The sequence below is a fragment of the Ipomoea nil genome, unplaced genomic scaffold (assembly GCF_001879475.1).
Source record: "Ipomoea nil cultivar Tokyo-kokei standard unplaced genomic scaffold, Asagao_1.1 scaffold0268, whole genome shotgun sequence".
In the NCBI taxonomy this organism is placed as follows: Eukaryota; Viridiplantae; Streptophyta; class Magnoliopsida; order Solanales; family Convolvulaceae; genus Ipomoea; species Ipomoea nil.
This window is the reverse complement of record NW_017616696.1, coordinates 2,560,833-2,587,226: the sequence shown is the minus strand read 5'-3', so window position 1 is coordinate 2,587,226 and position 26,394 is coordinate 2,560,833. Positions and strand designations below refer to the sequence as shown.

The 26,394-nt window shown below is 38.0% G+C and overlaps 1 protein-coding gene across 3 annotated transcripts; it reads right to left on the bottom strand.

Annotated features, from left to right (window-relative positions):
* Positions 1-365: 365 nt before the first annotated feature.
* Positions 366-26,394, bottom strand: LOC109148257 (F-box protein At3g54460). 3 transcript variants are annotated; one of them, XM_019296152.1, is made up of 9 exons: positions 26,376-26,394; positions 7,476-7,778; positions 4,125-6,704; positions 3,818-4,031; positions 3,361-3,633; positions 3,208-3,267; positions 2,974-3,104; positions 2,098-2,212; positions 366-846 (listed from the first exon to the last, which is right to left on the bottom strand). In XM_019296152.1, exons 2-9 carry the CDS (start codon positions 7,751-7,753, stop codon positions 688-690), a joined length of 3,810 nt encoding a protein of 1,269 aa, XP_019151697.1. In that variant the 5' UTR covers positions 7,754-7,778; positions 26,376-26,394; the 3' UTR covers positions 366-687. The 3 variants fall into 3 exon arrangements, with proteins under 3 accessions (XP_019151697.1, XP_019151693.1, XP_019151684.1); XM_019296148.1 differs by lacking the exon at positions 26,376-26,394 and having other exon boundaries at positions 366-594; positions 657-846; positions 7,476-8,156; XM_019296139.1 differs by lacking the exon at positions 26,376-26,394 and having other exon boundaries at positions 7,476-8,156.

Below are 26,394 nucleotides of genomic sequence, written 5' to 3'. Positions count from 1 at the left end.
GATGTTATAAATTATTGTGTATCCTCATGGAAATTCTATATAATCATATTGTTAGAACAATACTCAAGAACCATACAAAGAGTAGTAGAGAGAAGAAGAGTAAGGGTAAGAAACTGGGAGAAATGCAAGAACTGGTGTCATTCACAACTGACAAATATATATAGCTACAACATGGGAGAAACTGTACATAAGATAATGCCCAATAATATATATTTACAACAGTAGCTATATTATTATTATTACTAAAAAATGATTAATTGATTGATTAAAAATAGGCATGTACAAAGAGTTGAAGGATGCCATGTAAGACCCTTTGGAGGGCTCAGCTAAACCCGATAAAGTGAACAAGCACCAACAAGAACAAGTACCAAAAAGAAAAAGGAATTCTATAGTACCGTGTGAAGGAAATTCTGTATTGTGGAATCTCATCTGATCAAAACTCAAAAGAATAGAAGATGTATATCCACAAAACAGTTAGCACATTCATTTGCCCATCTACAGCCTACAGGTTGGTTAATGTGTACACAAAATCAGGGAAGCTGTTATAGTAAGATGTCATATTACTGGCTTAACAGGCCGGATTGCCCACATTCCCTAAGCCTGGCTAGTAGTAGAACCCATTACTTGTCATTTGTCAACAGTGGTCAGTAGGTAACCAAACTCTTTCACCCAGAATATGCTGCCTGCTTATACTATCTCTGTCTCGGAACAACTTGTGCGAACGAAGCTAAGCCTAGCCAGATAATTGTTTTCAGCAAAGTCATGTACTGTGCGATGAAGTCGTGATCCATCACGACCTTGTTTATCATGTGCTTCCTTCAGTAGGCTTCTGAATTCATCAGGATCCTAAAAGTAAATGCATAAAACTTTATTATACTTGTTTTCAAAAAAAAAAAAAAAAAACTTTATTATACACACAAACTCACTATAAAAACCTTTCTCTACCATCAAATGACATTCAAAACAAACACTAAGGGGGAGTTTGGTTCAGTTATCTCACATAACCTCCGAAATGTGAATACATACATATTGTAATATCAAATTCCCTTGTTTGGTTCAAGGATATGTGAGTACGTGAGGTCATTGTCGTAGGGAATGTGAGAATATGAGATTCTCAAACTTTGTTTTTAGTTCATTTTTGGTAACATTCATGGGAATCATATTCCTCCCACATTCTTAGGTTATGTGAGATTCCCGGGAATGTTGCATTACCTCAAAACATCCCTTGAATCAAACACCCTCTAAGGTTCTTAACTGTAAATAATTCAATTTCCAAAAAAGCTGATTTGCAATTCACCTACCAATATTCCCATATCCATAAATAAAAACTAATCTTAGCATGCTCTTTCACATTAGAAAAGGGAAAACGAAAAGGAACAGATGAAGATAACCAGTACAGCGACTATAGTAATCAATTAATCATCACACAGCCTAGAGATTTTCAAATTAGATTAAAAAGACAAGAAATCAAATTTTCAAATTTCTGATAATCAAACTTTTAATTAAAGAATACACTGTACATTAACAATGCTATGCTAACATGGGCAGATAGAAATTTACCACTAAATGTTTATTCAAACACATAATGTTTACTACCTCATGCCATCAGGAATCCTTATCTAGTCATTGCAATTACCACTTAGAAGCCCCAAAACATGCTAGATATTGGTACCCAATTTTCACTCTGACACTCTCAACTAGTTTGTTTGCCTACAGTCAATTAATTTGACCAATTTTTTTACCTAATCCTGCTACATGGCATTGACTTGCTACTCTCAAGGTACAAAACACTATAAAGGGAGAACATTTTTCTTTTTTCCTTTTTTATTAGTGGAGCTGTGAGTAAGTTTTAGGAAGTGTGAAAATGATTTTTTTTTTAGAGTTTTGTTCCTTGACAGTTCCAGGTTTGGGTAACAAATGGGTTAAATTGACGATGGGCAAACAAAATACTAATAGAAGGGCAATATTGACTCAAATTAATCAAAGTGATTGCAGTTTTGGCAGAAAAAAAAATGAAAGGATAAAATTGTTGGAATAGTCGTAACATAGGGGCCAAATTGACATTTTTGCCAATAAAATATAGAATAAGCACACTACCTGTAAGAATTTCAGCATTTGGTCTTCAATTGTACCGCTCATTGCCAAAGTTTCCACAAAAATAGGGCGTGTTGCACCCATCCTGTGAGCACGACTAATCACCTGTTCCTCCATACTGACTTGTTTGAAAGGAAAAGATCACATAAATGCATGAGAAAGATTAACAAAAAAAAACCTTGTTTCTAGTTGTGAGATATATCCCAATATATACCAAGTTCAGTAAAGTAAACTATTATCCAGCAGAATACACTATAGTACCAACAGAGAAAAAAGAAACAGAAGTTTGATTTCAAAAATGGGTTCAATTTATGCCTCAATGTTCAACCAACCGTAAATAAAGTTGGGAAAAGAGTCAAATCGGCCCTCAAACTTTAGCTTAAAAGTCAATTAGGCCCCTAAACTTTTTAAAGGTTCAATTACACCCATCAACAATTATTTAGGTGCAATGAAGCCGAAAAACAATTTAATGACCTGCTATCACAGGTCATTAGGGTTCAGGCCACCTTCCAGCGAATTTTCCGACAAAAAAAAGGTGACCAGCAACCGACCCAGATTTGCCGAAAATTTTGCCGGTCACTTCTTTTGTCAAAAATTTCGCCGGTCATTTTTTTTTTTTTTGGCCGGAAAATTCGCCGGAAGGTAGCCTGAACCCTAATGACATGTGATAGCAGGTCATTAATTTGTTTTTGGGCTTCATTGCACTTAAATGAATTGTTGATGGGTGTAATTGCACCTTTAAAAAGTTTAGGGGCCTAATTGACTTTTAAGCTAAAGTTCGAGGGCCTATTTGACCCTTTTCCCAATAAAGTTTATTAATACAATTACAAAGCTTTTGATGTCATAAGCTCTTAAAACAGACATATAATCTTCTAGTACCTTTTGTCCCATATTGGTTCCATCACATAAACACGTGACACAAAGCTTAAATCAAGGCCTAAAGCTGCACTTCCATCCATCAGAAGAGCCAAACAGTTTGCATCATGCTGAAAGGTTGCCAGTGATTTTATCTGAATCATGTAAAAGTAATTGTCCCCCAATTAAGCAAACAAATCATCCGAAAAAAGATCAGATAACCACAGACATTAAATGCTACAAGTACTAATGAGGTACCTTGTTGGCAGAATGCATTGGACTATACATACTAGCAAACTGAATACCAGCAATTGTTAACTGGTAAAAGGAGAATTTGAAATTATTAAATTATCACTTGATGAAGAAAAAGAATCATACTGAAGTATCCAGGCATATAATACAAAGAATTACCTGCTGTTCAATCACATGTATATGCTCAAGAAACTGAGAAAAAATAATAACTTTCTCCGGAAGAACTTGGCAGATATCACTCTCTGGTCCATGTAAAGTCATGCTGATGTTGCGACGCAAAAAGGGGAGACGAATATCATTAACACTATCGACACCTTTATCCTCAATAGTCTGCACAAGCAGCCTATTAGCTTCTTGAATTTCCCTCAATCGATGTACAAGATAAGTTACTTTGCTGCTGGAGGTAGACTGCCAATCAGGATTCCAGTCATCCTGTGAAAGAACCATAAAAAAAAAAAAAAAAAAAAAAAAAATAAAGACCTTAAGTACTCGATGATTTGATAGGCAAGAGGAAATGAGGAATAAAAAACAAAAAAGACAAATAAATAAATAAATTTATAAATGAGGGCAAGAAAAAAGGCTATATCAGAACCAATGACAGTTTAAATTATCCCACCTGCTTATAAGAAGGCTGTAACTCAATAAGATCCTGTGGAACAGGCCACTTTGGATTGGGATTTTCTGGACGGGTTAGTATTTCAGGACTCTGCATCTCGTATAAGTTACCACAGCCAGGAAATGTACACTTTTCACTGTCCAAAGAAACACAGTCCAGGCATAAAAGGTGTTTACAGGGTGTAATGACAGGTAAACGGCACCATACTTTGCACCTACACATTTGGATAAAGCTTGGAAATTATATTGTGGACAAATCAAATTGATTGCACAAGGAATCTTTAATTAGTTAAAAGTCAAAACCTCACCTCATACAGTTGCCACCAAATTGAAGGTTATATTTTATAAAAGCATAGTCCTCTGAACTAGGATCCAGACCATTCCCAACTAAAATATCCATAGTTTCCTGAATATCTTGGCTGGCATCCGTAACACTAACGTGTCCGGCCACACAACAAGAAAGTCTCACGTTTCTGATGGTAGCACTGCGGAACTTCCATTGTTTTGGGTTCAGTAGACTCTCAACATGAGAAGGGTCACTCCAATCTGCCATTAATATATTCCGCCGTACTGTTTCTACCAGCTCATTGTAACTTCTTGCATGGTCTTGAGTAAAATTCAAGAACATCACTTTCTTGATGCAAGGAGGAATTGCTAGCAAATCTTTCTTCCTTGCACTGATCATGCATCTGTGCAGTAATTGCAACAAGCGTGACCGACCTTCCTCCATCTCCGCCTCAAATGGCCTAATAATGCCAGTTTCCCATGATTTCTGATTCTGGCCATAAGCTTCTTCTTGAAGGAACTTAAGCAGTGGTTGAAGATGAGAAAGCTGACTGTTAGGGATGTTGGGAGTCGGTGTACCTGTTAATAGCCAACGGTTTGTAGCCTTCAGAGAAACCGCCATTTGCAACTTATTTGTCAAACTCAAACTCGACCCAAGTGTGTGGCCTTCATCTAGTACTATCCGTAGCCAATGAACTTGCATCAATGCACTTCTCTTTTGGGGGCTCCATTCAGCACTAAGACGATTAAAGGTAGTTATAACTACATCATAATCCCAAGCAAGATTGTGCACAGAAGGTTTTCTGCGATCAGTCCATGCAAAAACCCTCAACTGACCAGGTCTGACATGTTTTTCAATCTGAGTTATCCAATGATCAACTAAATTTGAAGGAACAACAACTAAAGTAGCTCGTGACAGATACAATCTGAATGAATTTAAAGGCCTGCAGAGGGCAATTCGGAGTGCATCCAAATCAAAGACCAAGTTGACAAGAGCTCTTGGGTAGAGCCACCTTGTAAATCCCTTCTCTACCCTCTTAACGAGACCAAATGCTTGAAATATTCTGTTATAGGGATGAGGAACTCCTGTATCTACAACAGTATAAACCAATCCAGCCGCTTCCATTTCTGAAAGCCTTTCAGCGGACAGTTTAGCCAGCCAAGTAAGTGCCTTCTTTGTTTCTGAATTAATAAATGTATAATGATCTTTTAGCACATTGATAAAAAAGGATACATTTTCTTCCATGCCTCCTGGTGTTCCTTTGGTATGGAATCCTGGAAGGTATGTAACAGGCTGTTTAGAATCCCAAGATTCTTCTGGAGCACTACATGTCTGAAATAAAGGATCTGTGTTCATACTGCAAAACCATGCTCCACTTGTATCCATTACGCTTGCATCATCAACCCTCCGCCACCTGCGACAAGCATCACATTGGACCCAAGTTTCATCGTGCTCAAGATTATCCACATTAAAATTTTTAAGCTTCTTCTGAGTGGAGGACAATTCATGTGATTGAGTATGCTGTTTCTTTGTCATGTTTTCCCATTGACCATTTGAAACACGCTTTCTCTTTTTAAAAGTTCTATTGGGATTTTTTTCTTCTGGGGATAGAGCTGATTCTTCATATGTAAGCATAAGATTTCTCTTCACATGGCTCCAGCTCCTGGTACATCGTGTAGCACATGTTGGTGGTGTGGAGAATGTAAATGGCGGCAATTTGATATCTGGATCTGTTACACACTTAGCTGAATCAACGAAGGTAGATCTTAAAGGTAGGGAGCTTTGCAAACTTGTTTTTGGCATTAATTTATCTGGAGAAAACATTCCCCTCCTAGCCTTCTGTTCCATAACTCTATTAGCTGGTAATACCCCTGCATCATTATCACTCTTCAACTCATAATAACCACACTTTTGATCTCCATTATGTGAGCACCATATCACTTCCACACCATCAGGGGGCTCAGCCAATGTTCCTTGTGTCTTTAGAATGAGAGAAAGAAGAGTAATAGTTTTACCAAGTCCAGGTTCATCACAAAACATTCCTCCATGGAAATCATTAACTTTAGGAGCCACATCAGTTACTACTTCACCAGACACAACATTTAGATAAAAAACAAATCCATCTTCGGTAACAAAGTCCATGTACAGAGGGTGTGGTAAGGGTCTAACATCCCGCTCACGTTGTAACATCCAATCAACTGCAGCCTGCTGATGCGGAAACAGCTTAAGTTTCATACAAGGCATGATTGACACTGTCAAATGTCTTAAATGGTGACATGTTGCTGATACCCGAACAAGGTCAATAGGGTCAAGGGAAGAAAGAATATTGACTAAGATATCATCTGCAACCAACCAAATACCAGGTCTACTTGGATCAGCTGCATTTATTCTTGAAGAATCAGGATCGACCTTCTTTACTATGCTAGGCAAGCTCTTAAAGATTTCATGAAGCTCAAAGAGCTTTTTCTTGGATGGGTCAGGGGCACTGCAATGGTGTTTGCATCCAAGAGCATGACAGTCGGAAAGATTCCAAATACTACAATTGTCTTCATCACCAAGTTTGGCATACTCAAGTATCGAACTTCTAGCTTTCCAATCACAACTGTTATGATAGAATTGGAGAATGTGAATATCATCCACATATGTATACAGCAGTATGTACATTACAACTCTCAAGCTTTTCAAGTTACAAATAAATTGCTAGGAACCAAGTAATCCAAAGGGCACAATAAGGCAAGAAAGTAAAATGGTGTAATGTCAAGTGCATAAAAGTTCAAGCAGATAAAGAAAGTTAATAAAAATCTGCTAATGCAAACAAAGGAAAGCATTGGTTTCTTCAGAATTTGCTAGCGGCCACATCCGCCCCACTGAGACTAACATTTTTTAAGAGGAGAAAAACAGCACATAGTCATTAAAGAAAGACCTAGCCTCCCCATAAACAACAAAGATTATGAATTCAATGGAAACTTTTTTTTGATTCATTTGAATGTATGGCTATATAATTATTTTTGAGTACTACTCGCTCTGTTACAATGTAGTATGTTACAATATAGTATTTGTTCATAGCTACTTCCTCAACCTACTACTGAATATAGTATTTGTTCATAGCTACTTCCTCAACCTACTACTGAATTTAGTATTTGTTCATAGCTACTTCCTCAAACCTACTACTGAAGCACAAAGAGTCAATACCACCCCCACTGAGGGCTCAAACCCATGACCTCCATTTGGGAGAGTCACTTCATGTCACAAGACTACAAGGGCATTGGCTATGGATGTATAATTATGATTGTAGCAAAAATTTTAGGAAGAAAAATAATTGACGTTAAAAAAGCTGAAATAGAAGAGGGAAAGGTATTAAAATTTGGGTAACCTGACGTGGCGGAATAGCGCAGCAGCAGCAGAGGCGGACCTAGGGAATCTCCAACCAGACCACAATGCCACTGGCAAGTAGACATCGACCAGCAGAACAGCCCGGGCCTCCCCATTCTCAGCCGCGACGCAAACCACCCGTGCAATGATGCTCAAACACTTATGCGCCACCAGCGCGTTAAGCTGATGGACCACGCTCAAGCTCCCATGAACCATCCCGATTCTACTCCACTTGTTATTCTTCTTCGAAGTGGAGGGCGTATTGACAATAACCGCCATACTGTTCGCCTTCTTCTTCTTCTTCCTCTTTGCATACTTATTCTTCGAGGTTGAGGGCACATCCGAACCAGAGGGCGCCGCAGTAGCATCGCCACTGCCGCCAGGGTCCGGGGTATTAATAGGGGCCAAAACGACGCCGTTATCCGTAACGAAGTGCACGTCATAGTGATCGTCGCCGGCAATGCGGCAAAAGGAGCCGAGAGGTAGGGCATCGGCGAGGTCGTCGTCGGTAGGGTTAATTTTAATACTAAGGACTGCGCGTAAGAAACCGCAGAGCTTGTAGTCAGGAGGGATTGAATCTGAAGCGTCGGCAATAGGGTTCTCCATTGCCGAAAGGAATTGACGGTTTCTCCCCGTCCGAGACGCGAGAAGAAGAGGGGATTGGATCCATGGCCAACAGAAATTGGCAAGTGATAGTGGACAGTTAACGAAATTACGAAAATGCCCTCGAACACTTGTGTTAACATTTGACTCTCAGATTATCTTGACTTTCAGACTTAAAAGTACTAAAAGCATCCTCATCAAACAAGTTTGTCTTAGTTTTTGCCAAATTTGTTAAATGAGGAGGGAAATCTTGTTGGGAATAACACACAAATATCTGATGTTGGAAAATTTATGAGTTGGTCTAAAGCTACTTTGTCCAATTGTTTTTGTGTGGTTGCTGATTTTTCACTCAAATGAGTGAATCTCATTCGTTAAGAATGAGTGGTCCTGCACTGTTTTTGGGTTTGGATGGTTGAGAAGTGAAGCCTATGTTAGTATATAAGGGGCTCTTTCCCTTGTTCATTAAAACACACAATTCATTCTTCTCTTCTTCTATTATGTCTAAGCTTTAAGTCGGGTTCTACTGTGACTGCGAATATCTGTGCCGCTATCTCGTAGAAAGTCTATGTGCAACAAGTCGAAAGTACCTGGTTATACCGGCAATTTGCTTTTAAGGTAGTGTATTCACACGACACAGGATTCCCTTACTTTTTCCCTAATCAGTCAATATAAAAAGCAGTGCTTCTGTGACATTTTCCGGTACAAAAACCCAACAGTTAAAAGTAAATTATTCTCGTGAAAATGTCGTCAATGGCAACCAAGCCCTCCTCTGACCTCGCCAAGATCGAATCTCTCACCGGTCTGAACTACCGCTGGTGGGCGATCAAGATGATGATCCACTTCGAGTCTGTCGAACTTTGAGCTAAGTATTATTTCTTTAATACATGTGTACGTGATAATTCATTTAATGGGTGTTAGAAATGCTTTCATACATAATCACCACCTTATATTTCATCTTTTGGTTCGTTCTCTTCAGTGTGCACAACATGAGGATTGACATAACTAAGAGATAATTAGCTACATGCTTTTCAGCACACAAAATTATTAGTATTTTGTATATATTATGACTTAGTCATTATTAAATTTTGTGCTCTTGAATTTAAAGTGCAAGCAATGATAGTTATGATGATGATATATCACATAATTATCTTTTATAGCATATTGGTCTTGAAGAATTGGAATAGCAAGATCATTATATTACTTAAATATGCTCTCTCACTCTTAAGAGTTAATTCCACCAGAGGTTCCTTATCTTTGGTGGCAATTCAAAATTTAGTCCCAGATTATTGTTTTTGTTATTTTACATCCCAGGCTATCATTTTTTGGACATTTTTGGTCATTCTTATGATTTTTTTTTAGTAAGGACATTTTTGTCTCTTCATATTTTTCTTTTGTTATTTTTTTTTATTTCAACCGGTTTAATTGATTTAGGACTTTACTAAAAATCGATTGAAAAATATGGTTACTAAAAATCAAAAGTTATATAAAGTTCTAAACCAATTAAACCGGTTGAAACTAGAAAAATAACAAAAGAAAAATATGAAGTGACAAAAATTTCCTTACTAAAAATAGAAAAAATCATAAGAAGGACCAAAAGAGTCCAAAAAATGATAGTCTGGGATGTAAAATGGCAAAAACGATAGTCTGAGACTAAATTTGGAATTACCACCAAAGATAAGGGACCTCTGGTGGAATTAACTCCACTCTTAACATCCAAGATTATAAATGGAACTCCACTCTTAACATCCAAGATTATAAATGGTTAATCTTGATGATCAATATCTCATGCATATTGTTATGTCTATGTTGATAGGGAATATACCCCGGGTTCAGCCTCCCCGTACGCTTCGTGCTCCGGTTTGAGTCGGGTCAAATGGTTCGGGTCATGGTCCAAGTTGACGGTTCAAGTCCTATATAAAAGGCATTAGCCCTCATGGTGAAGGAGGATTTTTTCCTCTCCACTCTCTCTCTCTCCATTCTCTATAATCCTCTCAACTTTCTCTACAAGCACTCTAAACTATACACTGAATAAAAGGGCATTATTGAGCTACATTTATGGCTTCTTCCCTTTGCTATTATCCGACGAGAATACATACGGTATACACCTCGGGTAATTATCCACATCAAATGGCGCTGTCTGTGGGGACTGTGGCAAAAAGCCATGTCCATCAAGCACTCTAAACTATACAGTGAATAAAAGGGCATTATTGAGCTACATTTATGGCTTCTTCCCTTTGCTATTATCCGACGAGAATACATACGGTATACACCTGGGTAATTATCCACATCAAATGGCGCTGTCTGTGGGGACTGTGGCAAAAAGCCATGTCCATACCATCAAAGAAAAACCTATGAAGTACTGGAGATTAAGGAGGGTTCGAAACCAAGTATTCAAACTGCCTAGCCGTTGCCCCAACCACCAGACTACTCTACTTGTTGGTTCCCATTCTCTGTTTATTGCCACTTTATGGATTCGATGAAGAGGAGAGGCGAAGGGTTTTCCCAGCCATGCATTGTCCGAGATGAAGCCGTCACTTCCCTTCGCCGGAGCTCTGTACCTTGCCGTTCAAAGCCATTAAAGGCATTCTGGGCATCAGTTTCTGATTCGAAGAGAGTGCAGCAGCCGCATGCAACCACCATAGCCGCTACCCACATCATCACCATCCTCGCCATGCGTAACGGCCACTCGCTGTCGTCTCTACTGGACGCGGCATCAGCATCGTCGCTGTCGTCCGCGGTGCGGTGGGCAGGGAGAGAGAGAAAGAAGACCTGGCACCGTACCGCCACCCACCGTCGTTGCCTTCTTTGTCGCGTCGCTCCGCCACCCACCGTCTGTGGGCAATCAGGGGCATTCAGGGCAATTGTGAAGAAAGTGAATGCTGGTTTTGATGATCAGTTTAAAAGATTAAGAGATTATGCTCATGAATATTTGAACTCAAATCCAGGGAGTACTGTAATTACAAAAACAAATAGAGTTGTAGAAAATTATCCTTGTGTTCAAAGAATTTATGTCTGCTTTGAGCATCATAGAGGGGGTTTGCACAAGGATGTAGAAAAGTGCTTGGCTTAGATAGATGTGTTTTAAAGGGTAAGTTGAAGGGGGAAATACTAATTGTTGTAGGTAGGGATGCAAACAATCAAATGTATCTGGTTGCTTGGGTTGTGGTAGAAATTGAGAATACTAATTCATTGAGGTGGTTCTTGACCTTACTTAAAGGAGGATTTGGATATGAGCAACAGCTGTGAGTGGACTTTGCTTTCTAATCAACAAAAGGTACAAGTTTTTTTAAAAATAATTTTTTGATATGTGCTTACTGCTTACTGCATTATGCTGATTTTTTATGGGTGCTTACTGTTGCTTAGTGTTTTTGAGATATTCTTAGTTAGTGCTTACTACATTACTACTTATAGCAAATCCTATTTTATAGCATGTGCATTACTACTGACAACATTCTGTTGATATTCTCATTGCTTATAACATGCTGAAAATAAATTATGCACTATCTACTTTAAATTACTGCATTCTGCTAATTTCTGACATGTGCTTACTGTTGATTTCTGCTTAGTGTTTTTGAGATATTCTTAGTTATTGCATACTGCACTACTGCTTATAGCATGCTCATAAAAAAATAAAGTCCAGCTTATACCATGCTGATATTCTTACTATTGATATTCTTACTGTGCATGGGTTAACTAATGTGATCCAACAATTATTTCAAAAAGCAGAGGATAGAAACTGTGCTCGACATATTCATGTAAATTGGAGTAAAAAGTATAGAGGCATGGTGTTCAATTAAGAAACTATTCTAGAAATGTGTAAAGGCAACGACTACCTCACAGTTTGATGAAGTTGTAATGGCAAAGAGAGACCCTAAAGCAAGTGAAGATTTGCTGAAGTACCCACCCAAGCTATGGTGTAAAGCATTCTTCTGGACCAATATTAAATGTGATGTTGTAGATAATAACATGTCAGGAGCTTTTAATGGCACTATCGTAAAAGCAAAACCAAAGCATATAGTGCCAATGCTTGAAGATATCCATGTTGTCACGAGGAAGAGGATTGCTAAAAAACATAGGTCTTTGGATAAGTGGCAAGGAAATCATGATCATCTCATCTTAAAGAAATTAAACCAAAATATGTTGGATAGTGTTGGATGACATGTCGACTTTAATGGCGTTAATGAGTTTGAGGTAAAGTAAGGAAAACATCAATTCAAGGTTAAGCTATTGGAGAGGACATGCAGTTACAGACCATGAGATTTTAGTGGCATACCTTGTATACATGTTGTATGTATGTGTAATCTTTGATAGGAAAAAAGATCCAGCAAAATATGTACATCATTGCTATAGTAAGAAGATGTACCAAATGAATTATTCTCGTTCACTTAAACTAATCAATGGGGAATTATTCTGGCAAAGAAGAGAATTTGAAGATACTGTTGGAGCTCTTATACCAAGGAGAATGACTGGGCGCCCTAAGAAAAGAAGGAATCGTGAAAATATTGAGCCACGTCATTCTAAGATCAAAATGTCGAGGAAAGAAGGACCAATCAATTGTTCCATGTGTTAGGAGAGTGGACATAATAAGAGATTTTGTCCAAGAAAAACAATAGAAGCTACATGTGTGTCATTGAATGTAAGTGTTACAAAAACTTGTATTAATGTTTTACACTATTAGCTATTGAATACTTGGATAATTGAAACTCTATTTTTGGTCTTTATTATAGTCTAGCCAAGCAGGGGAATGAGCTTAGACAGGATGGACTAGTTGCAAATGGTGTTAAAGGAGCAATATTGGCAGAATAGTAAAACTGGCAGAGTAGTAGAACTTGTTCAATGTTCAATTTTTTGTATGCAATGTTCAAAATATGTATACTTCCATCACCTTATGGAATGTTTAATTTTAATTTTTGTAAAGTTAAAATGTGGCTTTTTGTAATCGGCTTTTTGGCACAAACTATGACTTTTTTGTAATAGACTGGCAGAATAGTAGGACTGTCAGAATATGTAGTAGAACTTGTTCAATGTTCAATTTTTTGTATGAAATATTCAGAATATGCACGCTGCCAGAGTATTCAAACATCATGCTAGAATTATCTTTCATAAAAGGAGGAGATATAAGGTACAAGATTCAGTAAGATCATGTTTTAGTTACGATTGGTTTCTGCAGTCAACCATAAATTGTCATTGTGGGTTATGTCTTATAATATACTAGTATTTGTCCCGTGCAATGCACGGAAAATATGTTATAAAAATATACCCTATATGAGGTTTATTCATATATAAAATTTTTGTTATTTAATAATTATTATGTATGAATTCCTATGATAAAATTATGAACATAAATATATTTACAATTAAAATAATATTTAAGGTGGGTGATTACTACAAATCTTAAACTATATTAAAAATTTAGTACATAGTATTTAATATTACAAATTTTTAAGAACTTAGTAAACTACAATAGTAATTGAATTACAATTTTAGAGTCACCACGGATCAAAATTTTTAGACCTTTGAGATTTCTAACTCTAGATGTAGCAACATACAATTGACCTTTAAAGACCAAAATCACAATCTTAGTTCGAACATTGATTTTTTCTTCCAAATACTATCGAATTAAGTGTGTAATCAATAAAAGATGAGAACTAATAATTTGAGAATATAATCTTAATATTACTAAGCCACTTCACGTCAATTAAGTTGGAGAGTGTTGTTGGATAGTATCCGATGAATCCATGAATAACACATCTTTGTCTCCGTAGTCCTCAATATGCACATCAACCATCTTAAATATTACGCCGCCTAGCTATGCCATATATTAATTTCAAACTTATGAACTTTGGGGTTGCATGCAATAAAAAGTATATTTTAAATATACTAAGGGTACATTATATTTATATATGTATGTAAGGTACTTTCAATATAAAAATAATGTATTTTTAATATATTAAAAATGTATTTGATATTCATGATCCATACAATTATGTGGACCATCGTTCCTCACAATAATTTGCCAGTAGAAATTGAAATATAAATAAATATAATAAATAAGTAAATATATATATATATATATATATATATATATATATATATATATATATATATATTAGAAATTGTCCGTGGAAATTATTATCATTATTATTATTATTATTGCAATTATTATTATTATTATTATTATTATTATTATTATTATTATTATTATTATTATTATTATTGTTATTATAATTAACAATATTATTATGGTTTTGTGAAAATTAAATGTTGATTATCAACATTTAATTTCACAATAACAATATTATTATGGTCTTGTGAAAATTAAATGTTGATTATCACCATTTAATTTTCACAAGACCATATGGCTTTATTATATATAGGATAGGATGTTAGTTTGCCTGATTTTTGTTTATGTGATAATATGTTGCACATACGGCTGATGGAGTGCACATACTATCCCTAAACAATCATTGTCAGTTCTATCATATACTAGATGTTTGCTAGAAGTTGTTTACATGATAATTGTTGCACATCTTGTTGATGGAGTGCACATACTAAACTAGTGGAGTCCTAAAAATACTTTCAGAGCCTTTACACTAGTTAATCGTACCAAAAATTTAAGAGCTTTTACTTTTGAAGGATCTGTAGACTGTAATGATTTGTTTTCCAAATGTGATGTGCCCTATGTATGAATTTTGAACAAATTAAAGAAGCATAACATAATAGCATTTAAATACTGTCATTTTGTAAGGATTTCATTCTCATTGCAGTGCAAAACATCACAATACATTTTAAGAATCATAAAGTCCATAAAGTTTTCCTTGTAATCCCTAGACCTCTACTTAGCAATTATTGTCCTTGCAAACTCAAACAATTAACCTTAAATTAACATAAGAATATATTCCAAAAAAGGACTATTATGCCGGAAATTATGTAATAAATAAATTGCTACAACTATTACACTAAAAATCACCCACATTCTCCTCATTTTCTTAATTTTCCTAGATTGAATTTCCAAATCCATTCATAGGTGCTTGATTTCATCTTGCAATTCAATATCACGCTTTTGAACTCATGAATTGGCTGATTACTCACATCATTCAAAACTTCAGCATCATTAGCCAAGATGTCTTCTTTCCAATATAACAATACAAGCAATAGAAAACAAACAACCCTACAGGATTTTGCTTCTAGAGCCACTATGAAAATATATGTAAATTACATAATCAGTTACATAATCAGCTAGCCCACCAATCAAATTCTAGTCTTTATGTGTACATAAGGGATCTGACCTTCCAAAAGATCAAGCTAGCGTCAAATAAATAGATGTGCGCTAGGGTGGTGGGCGTAAGCGGCAGCAGAATTATGGTAGAGTTGACCAAACGGGTAGGAGGCGGCATCTGCGGCGAAGAGGAGCAACATGGTAACCCACCACCGGAGACCAGTGCATAACACTTTGGCTATGCAAAACACTGTGTTCCATGCCACTGCCATTCTATGATGTTTTGTATTATTGTCTTTTTTCTATATACGATGAATGAAAGAGATGAATACAAGTATGTGAAGATCAGATAATGAGGATGGTTTTATATATAGATATCACTTATTAGATGACAGATGATGATCTACTAGTATGGATAGGAGTAGGTATTAGACTGTTAGGTGACCATAATCAAGCAAGCCGATCTTTTATTTATTTCATAATCCTTTTAAGATCTATATATCCCATAATATATTGTATTCTTGAGAAATAAGGCTCAAATTAAATAGATTATTATATATGTAAACATACATTTTTAAAACTGTACGTAATTGAGTCTTTAATTTGAATTGGGCGCAAATTCTACTTATTTTGGTTATAACGTAACATACAGATCGAAAGATTAACTCATTTGGGGTTATATACAAAGTAGGAGATCGAAGGTTAATTTTAGTCAAACGCATCAAGCAAATCAATTATTATATTTATTTCATAAATCTTTTACAAAGTACGAGTACGTTTATTTGACTCCTTTCAGGATTAAATTGAAGATATCGAATCTAGATTAATCTTATAATTATGATATCAAATATCATATGAAAAAACAAAAAATCTACTTAAGATACCATATATCCTTTATTTTTACTTTCAAGTTTCAACAACAAATGTGTTGGGTTTTGAGTTTTGGTTTGATAAAGATCAATAATATCCGTAGAATAGAATATATGGAAAAAGAATAATGAAATAATATACACATTAGTTTGATTTTTTTTTTTTTTTGGATAGTAATTTTAGTCTATTAATTATATTTAAATTGTAGACTCAATCCATGAATTATTACCCTATCCACACTATCCCCTTTAGTTATGCTGAAAGTGGTAATTTCAATTGATTTATTCAAGATTTTGTTAACATTAACAATTTATTTTGATTAGCATATGATCGTGTCGAGTGGAGGTTTCTTAGAGCAGTTATGCTTAAAGTGGGTTTTGATTTGAGATGAGTCAATATCTTGATGGAGATTGTAAGCTCAATGAATTACCATATACTATACGAGCAACGCAAGTTAGGGCCTATTTGCCCCAATAGGGGTCTGCGGCAGGGTGATCCACTATCACCATACCTGTTTTTATTAGTGGCAGAAGGGTTAAGTGCGCGCACTAATTGAGCATAAGATGAGACGATGAGACATGCATGGTATCACCGTTGCACGAGGGGCACCGCCGATATCCCACCTTCTATTCGCGGACGACTGTTTCCTTTTTTTTGCGTGCAAATAAGGAGGAGAGTGAGCAGATGAAAGGTGTTCTGGATATGTATGCTACCGCTTCGGGGCAAAGAATCAATTTTGATAAGTCTTTGGTGTGTTTCAGTGCAAATGTGCCACAGCAAACCCGTAATGAAGTTGTTTATATCCTTGGGGTGAGTCAAGGGGAAACACATGGGAAATACCTGGGACTCCCCTCGCTAGTGGGTCGGAATAAGAAGGCCGTGTTTGGTTTTCTCAAGGACAAGATACTGAGCTGTGTTAGAAGCTGGAATTCAAAATTCTTATCTCGAGCAGGTCGTGAGGTTTTGTTAAAGAATGTGCTACAAGATCTCCCATGTTATGCTATGATGGTTTTCTTACTGCCAGTTGGTGTTTGCAAGGAAATTGATACTGCCCTCAACGAGTATTGGTGGATGGGTGCAATAGGGAGTGGGAAGGGGATGCAATGGTAGGCGTGGAATGGCCTGTGTGCTCCAAAGAGTAGAGGAGGGCTGGGTTTTCGTCGGTTGAGGGAGATGAATATGGCTTTGTTGGGGAAGCAAGCATGGCGGCTACTCTCGAGGCCAAATTCGCTGCTAGCTCGGGTTTATAAAAGTAGGTATTTCCCCCAGTGCTCCTTTCTAGAAGCTACTTCTTGTAGTAATGCATCTTTTGTTTGGAAAGGTTTGATGGAGGTGCAAAGTGTGGTGAAAGAGGGTTTGAGGCAATGCATTGGAGATGGGCTCAGTACGATTATAGGCTATGATCCGTGGCTGCCAATTGATGAGGACCCTTATATATCTACCATCTTACCGGACAATATAAAAGAGTCATCTGTCTCATCTCTTTTTAATACTCAGCAAACTGGTTGGGATGAGGGATGTGTTCGGGACATCTTTAATGATCGTGATGCAAGGTACATTCTTAATATTCCTATAAGCATGCGAAAGCCCCCACTTGGTTTTGGCACTGGGATTCAAAGGGTAATTATACAGTGAAATCTTGTTACAGAATGCTGGCCGGAGAAGTTCATGATGACCGACCTTGGTGATAAACATTATTTGTATTGATAATTTATATTAATTCTTTTTATTATTCATTAGTAATTTTAATTAATTATGCATTTATTTTTCATTTATTTTAATACTTAATAATGTTTGAGTTTTTAATATTTTTTGTTTAGTTTTTGTTAAATTTATCAGCTCACTAATTTCTCAACTTCAATTTATTATTATTATTATTATTATTATTATTATTATTATTATTATTATTATTATTATTATTATTATTATTATTATTATTATTATTATTATTATTATTATTATATTATGTTAGTAGTTTTGTTCCCATCCCAAATAAAACGCAGATCAACGCCAACGCAGCAGGCGTGAACAGAATCCGACGACGCGGAAAAAGTGAGCGACGCGAGCGGAAGAGGCTCCGGTCCTTGGACGTCCGACTGTTTCTGGCAAGAAGCTCTGTGGCATCCCTTAGATCAAGGATTGTTGTGGCTATTCTTCATTGGAATCGCAGCATTACGGTTGGGCTGAAGATTATAAATATTGGGCAGGAAACATCAAGATCTTCATCAAAAGACTCCCCGGAGCAACTCCGGTCGAGACGGCGGCGATCTCCTGCAGCAACGTTGGCATTCTACGGCAGCGACCAGCCCTTGGGTGGTGGTGATTTCCGACCGGCGGTGGCATCAGCTTGGTTCAACGTGTGGCTGCAGATCTCATCTTTCCTGGTTTTTGCCTTTATTTATACTTTCATTCTCTAATTAGTGTTGCAATTTATTTAATCGTTAGTGGCAAAATTACTGCGTTTTTGTTTTTATCATACTGCCAACTCTTCCTTTCACTTCACTTTCCCTTGTTATTAATTTATTTTGATATTAGTTGTTTGGTGAAGGAATGAAACTGTATGGTGATTTTTAATTTGGTTTGCTAAATCTAAACATTCTAGGATCATTTTAGTAGCAGCATTCCCTTTCTAATTTCCTTTAAATATTGCTTTTCCTATTCTTGGATCAAAATATGTTCATTTAATGTGTTTATCATTTGATTATCAAAACATTAAGATTTAGCAGTAGCAGTTCTCTGGTTTTCTTCTTCTTAATCTTCACTTGTCATTTAGAAATTCTTTACTTTCAACTTTGAGAGTGGTGTACGTGGTGAGCTTGTCGTAACGATATTTAATTGGTTTGCAATTAATTTTGAAATGCTTTTGATATTTTTAGGAACAAGATGATTTTAATTTTATTCACACTATTTGTTAGAAAATTTAATTTAATTGTTGATCTTGAATGAGCCCGTGCTTTGTTTTCGTTATTATTATTTTGATTTTGCTTTTCAAATATTCCATTTGTTAATTAGTTTAGTTTGCATCAATTCGTAGAATTGAACTATTGAAGCTATTATTAGAATGAGTAGCTAATTGATTCATGTTTTTAGCCTCTTTTGTTGTTTCGTTTCGTGGTTGATTATTTATCCTTCTTGCTTTGTTTTCTATGTGTTTTATTACCTTAGTTGCCTTGTTTTCTACATGCGTTTCCACTTAGTTTATTCCATTGCTTTTGGAACATTTCATTCAATTATTTCTTTTAAGTACAGTTATTAAATTGCATTATTACAATTCCCTGTGGGATCGACACTTGCATTTGCACGCTATTACTACCGTGACTCGTGCACTTGCGAGGACATAAAAATTGTCCATCACTTGGTGTAGGATTTGGAACCTACAAGTACCCCCGAAGGTGAAGTTGTTTAGCTGGCAGTTAGCGTATTCTTTTCTGCCTACGTGTGATGCACTAAATAGACGAAGAGTTCATTACAGTTTTACATGCCATATGTGCGCTCAGGAGGAAGAGTCTGCCTACCATCTGTTTGTGTCGTGTGGGGAGGCAGTGCGAGTATGGGATGGGTTTTGTTTACCGGCAAGCAGTTTACAACAAGGTAATGTAGTTGACTGGTTCTTTCATTACCTTACTGTTTTGGATGAGTCTAAGCGTAGCTACTTTGTCATGCTTTGTTGGGGATTGTGGTTGAGTAGGAATGAGAAAGTGTGGAGCAATATCCCGTTTGCACGAGTTAATATGGTCCAAAGAGTTACCTCATTATTGCATTCATGGCGCTGCGCGAATGAGCAGGATGAGGAGCCCGCCGGCATAGGAACTGTTGGGGAAGTTTGGAGAAGGCCACGGCCAGGAAGGTTGAAGTTGAATACCGATGCAGCTTTTAATGATGCGAGTAATTCCATGGAGCTCGGTTGGGTTTTACGTGACGATGGGGGGGGGGGTGTCTTTCTAGGGGCGAAAGCGGTCCGACTCATGGGGAAATACACGGTGAGGGAAGCTGAAGCCATTTGTATCCGTGAAGCTCTAACATGGATGAAGGGAACAGGTCTGGGAGATATAGATGTTGAGACTGATTCGCAGTTAGTTTTTTATGCATTAAATTCAGACTCTTATATTTCTGCGTTTGGTTTGGTTATTGATGATGTAAAGGAATTAGCATCCAGTATACATGGTGTTAATTTCTCCTGTGTTAAGCGATCTGCGAATCGTGCTGCCCACACTATTGCGAGGGAGGTCGTTTCTGTGTCAGGTTGCGGGGAATGGTTTGACATACCACCCCTTTGTCTTGTCGATTCTCTTTCTTCTGATTTAATGAATTAAGCCTTTTATCTCAAAAACAATTTATTTTGAGTTTTTAAATTATTAAAAAATATATTGAGTTAAATATTTCAAAAGAAACCGAAAAATAAATGAACGTGTTCAAAAAAAAATTTCCTCTCTAGGGTTTTGCTAGGGTTTCCTCTCCCTCTTGATTCTCAAGATTTTCCGGCGTTTGTCTTGTGTTTCCTACGGTTTCTACACCGGCGTTTCAGCGATGGAAGGTACGGAGCAGGCGGCGGTAACGCAGGCAGTAGCGGCTTTGGGCCGCCGATGGGCGGACGTAACTCTGGAGGACGAGGAAGACGCCGTCTTCGTGCCGGCGATGGTGAATGATGATGAGCAGCCGACCGAAACAGTCCCAACATGGCGCTTGGTAGGTAGGTTCTTGACTACTAAGCTTGTGAAGGCGGAGTTTATGAGTCAGGTCATGGCTTCGGTATGGCAGCCGGTGAAGGGAGTTCGGGTCTCGGAATTGCAACCGGGGCTTTTTCTCTTTGTGTTCTTTCATGAAACGGATATTCAGTTGGTTCTAGATGGTGGCCCATGGTCCTTTGAGAATCACACTTTTGTTTGCAAGCAAATTCAGGATGGAGAGATACCGGTCTCGATGCCGTTGGATTCGGTTGATATGTGGATACAAGTACATGACTTGCCGTTGGGCTATACTTCTGATCTTATTTTGGAGCAGGTAGGAAACTTTTTGGGAGTTTTTATTAAGATTGATGATAGGTTTGCTAATACACCCTGGAAGATGTTTTACTGGATTAGGGTTTCAATCTCGGTTTTGAAACCGCTAAAACGGCGCATAAAACTAATGAAGAGGGATAAAACTACTTGTTGGGTAAATTTCAAGTATGAAAGGCTACACCACTTTTGTTACTTCTGTGGCATGATGGGGCATCTACATAAGTATTGCTTAAAGGCGCGGGATGCGAGAGTACCGATTGAACAGTATCCATATGATGAAAGTTTACGTGCTGGATTTAGGAAGGGGCCGCGAAAGGTGGGAGCTTCATGGCTTCTTGACATGAATGGTAATCCGATGGCGGGGACACGGCCGGATATTGTGCCTAGGGCACGGGTTGGTGGGCAAGAGGGGGGCCATCTGAGCCTTCACGTGAGCAGGAGGAAGGTGACATGGTCACGGCTGCAAGTAAAAGGAGAAGGGCTGAGCTGAATGATGGGGGCAATGTGAGTGTTGGTGGGGATGTGGTTATGACAGAGATCCAAAAAAACTTGTCCATGGCGGGTTCTGGTTCCCAGACCCGCCTGTCATTATGAGTACCATCAGCTGGAACTGTCGTGGCTTGGGCAATCCACGAACAGTTCGAGAATTAACGGACCTTGCGTCCCAGAAGAAGCCTAATTTTATTTTTCTTATGGAAACCATGGTGCAACGAATACATGCTGAAAGAATTCGTGTCACCCTTGGTTTTGATGGTCTTTTTTATGTTGATCCGACACCGTAGGGTGGTGGTGGTTTAGCACTGCTGTGGCGGAAGAATAATACGGCAAGTCTATTGAGTTACTCCAAAAACCATATTGATATTGAAGTAAATATGTCCAGTTTTCCGAGGTGGAGAATGACATGTTATTATGGCTACTCTCAGCGCCATAGGAGGGCAGAAGCATGGGAATTAGTAAAATCCTTTGCACCCCGGTCCACCTTACCATGGGTTATGATTGGAGATTTTAATGATCTCCTATTTCAGCACGAGAAGAGAGGCGGTAACCCTCACCCTAATAATCTCCTACGCGGCTTTCGGGAGACTATTGATCAGTGTGGCTTGACTCAGTTGCCTATGGAGGGTTACCGTTTTACTTGGGAAAAAGGAAATGGTACGCCAGCCTGCATTGAAGAACGTTTGGATAAGGTATTAGCATCTAATGATTGGCGTGAGATTGTGCTTGGGGCTAGGGTGATTAATAATCTGATGAGGAAATCTGATCATTCTGCGTTGTTTTTGAGTGTCCATGGAATATTCCAAAACGGAGGGGGAGGAAGGAGGGGGTTTCGGTTTGAAATGGCCTGGATATATGATGATGGATGCAGGAATGTGGTGGAAAAATCATGGGAGGAAGGGAGGAGTGAAGGGATCCAAGACTGTATAACACACTGTGGGAACAGATTGTCCAGATGGGGCGGAGACCGGTATCATAAGTTTGGTGAAAAGATCAGACACCTGCGAAAACAGCAATTACATCTTAGGGGTCGTACTGATTTGGCATCCTTGAATGAATTCCAGCGCCTGGAAGGAATTCTGAGTAATATGGAGATCCAAGAGGATGCTTACTGGAGGTAAAGAGCCAAGCAACAATGGCTGAAGAATGCAGATGCTAATACAAAATTCGATCACAGGTACGTCTCTCATCGTAAGAAGAAGAATACTATTTATAAACTTATGAATGATAATGGGGATTGGGTGGAAGGAGGTGCTATGAGTACGATTATCTTGGATTATTTTAGACATATATTTTCCTCCTGTAATCCTATGAATGGTGACAATTTATTTTCTGGGGTATCCCCTGTGTAACCCAGAATCAGAATGAGTCATTATTACGTCCTTTAGAGGTATTTGAGGTTAAAGATGCCCTATTTGCAATGGCCCCTGACAAAGCTCCTGGACCAGATGGTATGAACCCAGGTTTTTATCAACATTTCTGGGATATAGTTGGTAGCGATGTTTCGGCGTTTATAGTAAATTGCCTTAATAATCGAGTTTTTCCCTCTAACCTGAATGATACGGATGTGGTACTCATCCCGAAAAAGAAAACCCCTGAGGTGGTAGCAGATTTACGCCCGATAGCATTGAGCAATGTGATATACATGATAATGGCTAAGATGATTACGCAGAGAATGAAACCGTTAATGGAGAATATAATATCTGGCTCCCAGAGTGCTTTTATTCCTGACAGGCTGATTACTGATAATATTCTTGTAGCTGCGGAAGTGGGGCACTACTTGAATAGGAAACAGTGCGGGGCAGTAGGATGGAGTGCACTCAAACTTGATATGGCCAAAGCCTATGACCGCATGGAATGGCCCTTCCTCTGTGGGATGCTATTAGCTCTGGGCTTTGATAATAGATGGGTTGAGTTACTTATGATGTGCGTGACTACTGTGTCGTATAACTTTATGATAAATGGCTCTCGCAGTTCCTCCGTTACGCCCACGCGTGGCCTCCGCCAGGGAGACCCATTATCTCCATATTTGTTTATTATATGTGCAGAGGGGCTCTCAGTACTATTGCAACAGGCACAGAATAGAGGTTTAATACATGGCTGCAGGGTTGCTAGAGGAGCACCACCGATCTCTCATTTATTTTTTGCAGATGACAGCCTACTGTTTTTCAGAGCAAATAGACAGGAAGCATCTGAAATTAAAAATTGTTTACAATTATATGAGAGTTTATCTGGCCAGAAAGTAAACTATCATAAGTCCAGCATATGCTACAACAGGAATACAGGACAGAACGAAAAGGATATGGTGGCACAAATACTAGGTGTTGCCCAAGCCCCCAACTTTGGGAAATACCTGGGATTACCCTCATTTGTGGGTAGGAACAAAAATGCTGCATTTGCATACATAGAGGATAAAATCAAACAAAGGATTGGATCTTGGAACAAGAGGTTGTTAACGCAGGCCGGTAAGGAAATTTTGTTGAAAAGTGTGGCTCAAGCAATGCCAACATTTTCAATGAGTGTTTTTCTTTTACCCATATCTGTTTGTACAGCTATTGAACGTGTACAGCTATTGAACGTATTATGAATCGGTACTGGTGGGGGTCGGGTACGGAACGTGGCATACATTGGAAAGCCTGGGATAAATTGTGTGTCCCAAAGAAACATGGTGGACTGGGTTTAAAGATTTAAGGGCATTTAACTTGGCAATGTTAGGAAAGAGGCATGGAGGCTGCTCACTAACACGGATTCATTGGTAGCCAAGGTTTATAAAGCTAGATATTATCCAAAGGATACTTTCCTAGAGGCAACTATAGGAAATAATCCAAGTTTTTGTTGGCGCAGTATCATGGCGGCTAAGGATCTAGTATGTGGTGGCATAAGAAGACGAATTGGGAATGAGAATTCTACCTTAATATGGGAGCATCCCTGGCTGCATGATGAACTGGATCCTATGATTCACACAGAAATGCCACAATACCTGTCTGGGGCCAAAGTAAAAGGATTAATTGATCAAGATACGGACACCTGGGATCCACATATATTAGCTGATATTTTCCAACCGAGTGATATATCCAGAATTCAGAGTATACCAGTTGCCCCTGAGTATGATGATATATGGTATTGGTATGGTGATCCTAATGGAACTTATTCAGTCAAGAGTGGTTACAGACGTATAGTTGGGAATTATGAGAATAATTCTAATGGAATTTTTAATGAATGGCTAGCCCTATGGAAATTAAAAATTCCACCAAAGTGGAAGACATTCCTATGGAGAGCTATTTGTGATATCCTTCCTACCACCAACAATTTGCTTATAAAGAAAGTGGATGTTAACCCAATGTGTGCCATGTGTGGGAATGTGAATGAAGATACCATGCATGCATTAGTTTTGTGTGACTATGCACACTCCATTTGGGCAAAATCCAACCTTCCAATCCCCAATATTGTCACAAATATTTTCCATGAATGGTTTAGTGCAATCTTGAATGTTCTAGACTTTGATGGAATTGTTTATGCAGCTGCAATTTTATACCACCTTTGGAGGGCCCGAAACGGAGCGGTATGGGATGCCTGTCTACTAAGGCCAACGAAATTATTGACAATTGCAGCAGTTACAATGAAAGCATGGAAGGATATTCACCATCGGGCCCCGTCACAGCCCCGAACAGCGGCCGGCTCCCTACTGCCGAACAGCAACCACTGACGCTACTTGGACCGAACGCAGGAACTGCCGAGACCGGACTGCCTCTGCCGCACGCCACCGTTCCGGAAACCGCGATTGACGAGATGATGACGCCCGTCAAATGCTACATGGACGCGAGTTATCATCGAGGAACCAATGCAACAGCTGCTGGTGCGGTACTCCTCGACACCAATGGCCGCTACATATCTGCTTTCAGCGCCCCACTAACAGGTTGCCACTCACCGCTCATGACCGAGACATTGGCATGCAAAGAGGTATTATCATGGCTTAAAAGGATGAATGAACTATCTATATAGATTCATACGGATTGTCAACAACTACAGAGCTATTTATCTGGACCACCAGCCACATCACGCTCGTATTTAGGTTATGCTATTGATAGTTGCAGAACCTATATATCTACCTTTACTTATTGTTCAGTAATTTACATTCCTAGATTACAGAATTTATTAGCTCATACTTTAGCTACTTCAGCACTTAGTTTCGCTACTGCTATGTACTGGGACAATGTCCCACCAGACTCTATTTTAACTCTTCTATAAATACAACCGCCAGGTTGACTTTCAAAAAAAAAATATATTGAGTTTTCCTTTAAAGATGGAGTGCATTCACACGAAACACCTGACTATAGATAAACTTAATAAAGGTAAGACAATTGTAAAACAAATTTTGAAAGAGTTAATTATCATTTTGCATTGGTACCTTAATTGTTTTTCAACTGTTAATGTAATTCTTAATTTTCAATTTCAACCAATTTGATCTTTGAATTGTTTAAAATTTTGTCAATTAAACTCTTTCAGGGACCAAAATGGTAATTTTCACATTTTTAAAATTTTATCAATTTGATCTCTAAAAGGATTTAATTGACAAAATTTTAAACAATTTGAGGATCAAATTAGTTGAAAATAAAAATTATGAACTACACTAATAGTTAGAAAACAATTAAGGGACTAAAATGGTGATTTCCCTATCTTCTTCTTCTTCTTCTTCTTCTTCTTCTTCTTCTTCTTCTTCTTCTTCTTCTTCT